The 7,207-nt window shown below is 41.6% G+C and overlaps 1 protein-coding gene across 3 annotated transcripts in view; it reads left to right on the forward strand.

Moving 5' to 3' along the window:
* Positions 1 to 33: 33 nt before the first annotated feature.
* Positions 34 to 7,207, forward strand: part of si:ch211-225b11.4 (thyroid adenoma-associated protein homolog) — a 20,807-nt gene continuing 13,633 nt past the window's right edge. For 2 of the 3 annotated variants that reach the window (XM_053610309.1, XM_053610311.1), the window contains exons 1-13: positions 34 to 251; positions 1,937 to 2,120; positions 2,256 to 2,342; positions 2,441 to 2,468; positions 2,657 to 2,805; positions 2,900 to 3,022; positions 3,219 to 3,339; positions 3,594 to 3,736; positions 4,515 to 4,838; positions 5,016 to 5,213; positions 5,891 to 6,608; positions 6,811 to 6,963; positions 7,121 to 7,207. The exon at positions 7,121 to 7,207 is cut by the window's right edge and continues 23 nt beyond it. In XM_053610309.1, the coding sequence (XP_053466284.1) occupies positions 121 to 251; positions 1,937 to 2,120; positions 2,256 to 2,342; positions 2,441 to 2,468; positions 2,657 to 2,805; positions 2,900 to 3,022; positions 3,219 to 3,339; positions 3,594 to 3,736; positions 4,515 to 4,838; positions 5,016 to 5,213; positions 5,891 to 6,608; positions 6,811 to 6,963; positions 7,121 to 7,207 (2,446 nt within the window). In that variant the 5' untranslated portion in view covers positions 34 to 120. The remainder of the gene's footprint in view (positions 252 to 1,936; positions 2,121 to 2,255; positions 2,343 to 2,440; positions 2,469 to 2,656; positions 2,806 to 2,899; positions 3,023 to 3,218; positions 3,340 to 3,593; positions 3,737 to 4,514; positions 4,839 to 5,015; positions 5,214 to 5,890; positions 6,609 to 6,810; positions 6,964 to 7,120) is intronic. The other variant, XM_053610310.1, reaches the window with a different exon arrangement.

Below are 7,207 nucleotides of genomic sequence, written 5' to 3' on the forward strand. Positions count from 1 at the left end.
GTAGTGCATTCAACCAAGGGAGTGAGTGTTTATTTGGGAAGCGACCTGGTGGTTGTTGTAGCACATGAGGAAACGCTGTCCTGTGTTTCAGCTGTAAAGTAGATAATAAGTAACGCCACAATGATTTCTGCAGTTTTAGATGAACCTGAACTGGGAACAGTCCTCAGTTCCTTTGTTTTAGATGATGATTTACGGCAAGATGTCAAAGATAAGCTCCAGTTATTCTTGCAGAAGTTCACAGAGAGTGCAAGGTTGGTGGTAATAAAATGAAACCCCTCAGAGTTGCTGTGGAAATCTGTTATTAATCTGATTTTAGTTATTTATTAAGTCAGTGTGACAAGAAGTCGTGTCGAATTTGCTGAAAGGCGTTATATAACAATTTTATTTCAGGTTTTTAGACATGCAGTGCCAAGAGGGACGTTAATGGTTCATTTTAGTAATTCGGTTCACTTATTCGGATCCTATACTGAACCGATTCGTTCAAGATTGTTTGGGTTGGGTTTGTTGTTATTGTTTTGTTTTTGTTTTTTTGCATCATATGTCATTTACAGACTTATTTAATTTGCTTTTATTGCAAAATGAATGACATTACAGTATTGGTTTCATGAGGTAGTTCATTGTCATTTAGTCAAGCCAACATGACTCAGGAATACACAAAAGTTATAGACCTCTCATGTGTGACTTTCGGCGTCATATCTTTTGTAAACTTTTCTGGCCAGAACCCTCAGGATCCTAAAATTTGCAATCGGACAGGCTTGCCATACTTCTGTGCACGGGTTTCTGATGGGAAACACTTTTGCACACCACAATAGAGCAAGATCTATCCAGCCATATATCCGTCCATTTTCAATACCGCTTATCCTACACAGGGTCGCAGGGAGCCTGGAGCCGATCCCAGGGGACTCCGGGCGTGAGGCAGGTGACACCCTGGAAGGTGGGCCATCACACACACATTCACAAACACATTCACACACTACGGACAATTTGGAAACGCCAATCAGCTTACAACGCATGTCTTTGGACTGTGGGAGGAAACCCCCGAAGTACGGAGAGAACATGCAAACTCCACGCACGCAGGACAGCAGCGCAATAGAACAAGATATAGTCCTTGTATTCGAAAAGTCCACAGAATCCTATCTTTAAAGTTTCTTCAAGATTTTTTTGTGAAACGCTTGTATATATGAGAAACTCTCATGTGTTTCCCGACACCCTATGGTTGCCTTTTTCCCGTTCATGTAGGAAGTTCTTAGCTATGTTTTTTTTGATGAAACATACCAGATTGTATAGCAGAAGTTGGACAGATGTTTAGCTTGTGTGAATAAAGTCTTGTAAGCCAGACGTCTAGCTTCTTATAGAAAGTCTGGTATATTTTGTCTGACTGACATTGAAAACAACTAAACACAGACCTATTCTGGAGCATGTTGTAAGACTCACAAAACATCGTTTTTTGTTTTCGCCACTGTTTCACAGAAAACCCTAGAATACATTTTAACAACAGGACGCTCATAGCTCGCTCCGTTACTGTGTTTGTTTTCCGTTAGAAACCAGCATACAGAAAGGTAGATACACAGAAGTATGGAGAGCAAATCAGATTGCAGCCCTTAAGATCCTGAAACTTGTGGCCAGAAAAGTGTACAAAAGATATCAGATGCAGTCTGTGGTTGGAGGATCTATGGAAGAGGGCTTTTGGCTTTTTTCTTTGAGTTTGTTCTGCTGCCCTGTGATGTATTACTCAGCAAAAGACTGGCTTCACATGTCTCCGAGGAAGCACATGCTAGCCTTCCCCCTCCCCAGTTCCTAGCCATAGGAGACAACTAGCTAGTGGGTGGGAATTGGCAGTGATTAAAATTTAAAGACAATTGGGCAAAAAAAGAAGAAAAAAGAGTTGCAATGCTGATGATATGATATGACATTTTAGCTGTATTACAACTTACAGGAGCACAACAAAGCGGGTTAAAGAGCGCTCCCTAGAGGAAGCTTTGCAGATGCTGAGGAAAATTTCACCACCACTGCTGCAGTCTCTGACATCCGAACATCATTACCATCTCGTTCAGCTCCTCCTGTCATCACAGCTGGATGCAGTAAACACGTCCACATCAGCCTGCCGTAAAATAGACCAGGTAATAGGATGACTCTTTTCATGGAGATTCCTGTACAACAAGGCACATACAGTAGAGGTGCTGATACCACTATAAGGTAGAGCTTTATCTTCTCATGCATGACTCCTCCATTCTAGTTTTGATTTGTGTTCACAGATGTTGCAACATCTGGCTCAGGTCAATGAGTCTTTAGTATTTGAAGAGGTCCAACAATGTCTTCACAGACTGCTCCACCAGGAGCAGGTGAGAAGGAAGGATCTACTAGAGGATGGTTTTTGCCACTTAATTTTGCGCTAAACTGGAAATACGATCTATTAATAGACCTTTCGCTTCTTTTCTAGGTGTTTTCATTAAAGGACCTTCAAACAGGTGAGTGACTAACATAGGCACTTTAATACTATAATACTACTACCTACCTGCTGGGGTCACGCATACACATTTGTGTGTGTGTGTATGTTTTATATTTATTTAATATATATATTACACTGTATATACATAGTTCTGGCTGCTTTGATATAACTTTGATAAAGCTGATTTTTCTTGCATATCCTAAACAGTGTGTATGTTCCTGGAGGAGAGCACGATGGGCCGAGAAAGTTTGAGACTAGTGTTTTCATCTCTGCTGAGTAAAATCACCACGTTGTTGCCTGATATTATGAAAGATGACGCAAGAAGAAACGGTGCTGTGTGTTATCAGACAGTAAAGGTCAGCATACTGAAGCCTGAGTTAAGTTTAGGTTTTGGACATTTCAGTTTTATGTATATTGATAGTTGTGTGTGTGTGTGTGTGTGTTTTCCAGGTGTGTCTGCAAATGTTCCAGTTGCTGCCTGAGCAAGTGGTGCCGCTGGTGTTTTCAGAGCAGAAAGACAAGCTGCATATGAGGGAGATTCTGGGATTCCTTATGAACATTATCTTAGGAGAGGTGAGTGCTTTTAGTCAGAGCTGTATTTCTGCGAATCATCTGCGTTGTACTCCCTGAAATCTCCAGGATGGAAGATTTCTCCCTTTTTGTTGATTTCTAGAACATTTTATGATGTGGGCTGTGCTGGATTTTATTGCATGACTACTATGTAAACGGTGTGTGATCGTGGCAGTTCATGATGGATGGTGTTTGTCAGATTTGTAACAGGGACACACGGTTGTTGGCAGGCACTGCTGTGGCCATGTTGATCTCCATAGCACCTGACTGGGAAAGCGGAACTTCATCAGCCTCGAGTTTACTCCAGGTTACCAGCACAGGTGAGCATCTTTGTATATGAGCATCTACTTTACACAAGCATCAAGAGTATGATGCTAAGGTAAGTGTATATATATATATATATATATATATATAATGTGTGTATATATGTGTATATATATGTGTGTATGTGTATGTATATATGTGTGTGTGTGTGTGTGTGTGTGTGTACTTATAAAAATTTATCCATATTACATTACTTTAGTTCATAAAGGTGTGTGTGTGTGTGTGTGTGTGTGTGTGTGTGCATGTGCAGAGGAGTGTAGTTTGACAGTAGGGCAGCTGCAGGTAGACTGTTTTCCCAGAGGATGTGATGGAGTTGACAGACTCAGTGTAGCCAGAGGACTCCTGACCTGCATGAGGAAGGACATCCTCGTTCAGCAGAACACTGGCAAGCAGGTACAGCAGGGTACTGAATAAAGTTAAACATGGGGTGTTTCCAAACCATAAAAATGGTGCCCGGTAAGACATCTTTTCATTTAATTTCATTTCCTTTCTTTTCCTTTTAATATCCTAATTTCTCCTATCCTATCATATCCTTTTCATTCTTTTCCTTCTATATTCTAACCTATCATCTCCTTTCCTTTTCTTCCAACTCCTTTCCTTTCCTTTTTTCATCACTCCTTTCCTTAACTTTCCTTTCCACTCCTTTCCTTTCCTTAACCTTCCTATCCTTTCTTTTCCTTAACTTTCCACTCCTTTCCTTTCCTTAACTTTCTATCCTTTCTTTTCCTTAACTTTCCTATAATTTCTTTTCCTTTCATAATTTCTTTCCTTTCCTTTCAATATTCTAATTTATCCTTCACCATCCCATCATATTCTATCCTTTCAATTACTTTCCTTTTTATATGGCAATTTGTCCTGTCCAGTTAATATCCTAATTTTTCCATTCCAATTCCATCCTTTCCTTTCCTTTCCTTTCCTTTCTTTTCTTGTCACATCCATTCTATCATTTCTATCCTTTGACCACTGTGCCTTAATATTTATCTTTTTTCATTAAGGCAACATTGTGGTTAACAATAGATCACTATTTTGCCCATTTTTAATAACATGTAATCTATATGGGGTATTCATTTTTCTTTAGTATTCATCAGTGTTATTGTATGTTTTGATTTCTTTGCTAGCTGTATGTTTCAGCTCTCATCTGTGTATTTTTTTTTTTTTCCCTGTCTCACAGACCTGCCTCCTCCTAGATGGGTTATTTCCTCTTGTCTCTGATTTGCTCAGAGAGAAACTGGATTATCACTACCATGTATTTCAAGGTGCTCTAATCTGTAGAAGAATCGTACATTATAAAAAATGTATGATATATAACGGCATGTATTATTTTTATGAAATTGACATATTAACATTTCTGATTGCAGTGTTTATCTTGTGGCTGAAAAGTGTGAAAGAATGCCTGCCCGAGATTAGGGAGATCTCCGGTGCTCCTTTCCTTGGAGAAGGCTCAAACCTAAGAGAAAAGCTCACACAAATCATTTGGGACAACGCTGAGAGCCCAGTAAACTCGGTTTATGTGGATTTGCTATGCAAATAGAGAAGCGGTTCTGTGTGTGTGTGTGTGTGTGTGTGTGTGTGTGTGTGTTTCTGTTGCCATTACCAAGCGATTCATATCACTCAACTGTACCATATTTCACCATGTTATAGTTCTTTTATTTATTCCCCATCTTGTGTACAGGTAGAGGGCGTGTCTGAATCAGTACGCACTGCCTTCAGTTTGTTTCTGGAGATTTATGAGCTGGACTGTCGGTTGTCTGGAGACACTGAGAAACGGCTTTATGTAAACTCATTGCACAGGATTGCTGAGCTGCCGTGGGAGTCCAGGGCCAAATACTCACCGCTTGGTGCCCTCTTGCCGTACGTGGGTACAGACAAGGTACAACTGGTGTTATGGGATGTGCATCAGTTTAAGCCCTATGTAACTGTTACTTTAATATGATTGTCACCGGTTGTTGTGTGTCTAGCCATCTGAATGTCTTTTAGTCTGTGTGTCTGTCTGTCAATCTGACAGTTTCTGTGTCTGTCCGTTGGCCTGTCTGTCTGTCTGTCTATCTGTTCATCTATCTGTCTGATTATCTTCCTGTCTGTCTGTCTTTCAGTCTTTCTACCTGTTTGTCTTTTTCTGTGATTGTCTGTCTACCTGTCTGTCTTTCTGAATGTCTGTCAACATGTCTGTGTGTATGTTGGGGTGTTTGGCAGATGTCTGTCTGTCTGTCTTCATCTGTCTCGGTTAGTTTACTGTCCATGGCTGTTTTTGTCTGTCTCCATCTGTCTGTGTCTGCCAGACTGTTTGTCTGTTTATCCATCTCTGTCTGCCTGAGCCTGTTGGTCTGTCTATCTGTTAGTTGATCTGTTTATCTTTTTCTGTCTGCATATTTGTCTCTGTCATCTGTCTGTCTGTGTGTTAAGCTATCATCATTCGGAAAGAATTAGAGTAATATTCCAGCCCTGAGCCCTGAACTCTGTCCACTGCATCCCTAGTGCATGTGCAATAAGAATTGTGACATGTTCCTCTGTAGTGAGAGAAGAACAATAAGCGCTTCTCTCTTCCAGGTTCTGGAACAGTATCCTGCTCTTCCATCTCATATCTATAAGTGCCTCTCCACCAATCACCTTGCACCTTGTGCCTCTGAGATCTACAAGTTGCTGCTTCAGGAGCAAAGACAGGAGCTTACAGTTAGTACAGTGGAGGACGCTCCGCCCACTGAGCTCCACCTGGCCAGTCAATGGGTGCAGCGATGGCAACCTACAGTCCTGAAAGCTCTGATCTCTGATGTGACTCTACTTCAGAATAATGCCTCTAGCTACCTCCTGCCCTGCACCCTACGCTGCTTCCCAGAAGTGTTTGACGCACTACTAGCTGCTCTAGACCCTGCTGTCCCAGGGCACCTACGAGCATGGGTGTGTATCATGAGTGCCCAGCGTGCAAATAGCGGGCGTCTGTCCTGGAATTCAGAGAGCAACTTTGCCTTGGAAACACTCCAGTTAGCCTTGTCTTCTCTGGACGACAGAGTGCGGTTAGCAGCGTTCGGTCTTATCTGTTGTAGCCCAAAGTCTAAAGAGCCTCCGTTCGAAGTGGAATACGCTGCGGTGAGGGATTTTCTTCCTTTTAATCTGAACAGCGAGTCGTCTCCGTTTCGTCAGCACCTTCAGGCTGGGGTCAGGAAGTTCCTCGTGCGTATTCGGGACAGTTGTATGGCAAGCCTCAAAAGTCAAAAAAGTAAAAGGGGTCTGAGCAAGGAAGAAGAGAAGGAGCTTGAACAAGGAGTAGGTACGGATCTCCTGCATCTGTTCTTACTGATAAATTTGACGGTGTTCTTCCTATACATTCTCTTTAGATCATATTTATGATACTTATAGTTATTATGCATGTCCTGTTCAGGGTTCAGAATATTCTCACAGACCACATTGTCTATATTAAAACCATGATTGTATATTAGGATAAATATCTGCGGATGTGTAAATATCTTCAGACTTTATTGACTGGCTTGGGCAGTTGCCGTTACTCTCCCTGGTTCCTGGGAACAGCTTCCAGAGAAAGAAGACTGCTCTTCTGCTGCTAGCTGCAGTTCTGGAGACCTGCTCAGACTCCTGGAGCCCAGACAGGAAGAAGGGTCAGCCACCAGGTAGAAGACACCAACTTCTAATAGAACTTGTTACAGCTCAAGTATTCGACTTTAAAGTGTGAAAAGTTCTAACGATCAATTAAGACCTTTTCCCACTGTTTTACTATGGTGATGTGTATTGACTTCTCAACTTTATTTATTTACTTTTTTCCCCCAGTTAACATGTCTGAGCTGATAAACTGCGCCAGAGAGAGAGGAAAGTGGGATTTTTACTCCCGGTCAAGACAGTTGGTCCTAATTGGCT

Source organism: Ictalurus furcatus, chromosome 22 (genome assembly GCF_023375685.1).
Source record: "Ictalurus furcatus strain D&B chromosome 22, Billie_1.0, whole genome shotgun sequence".
Lineage (NCBI taxonomy): Eukaryota > Metazoa > Chordata > Actinopteri > Siluriformes > Ictaluridae > Ictalurus > Ictalurus furcatus.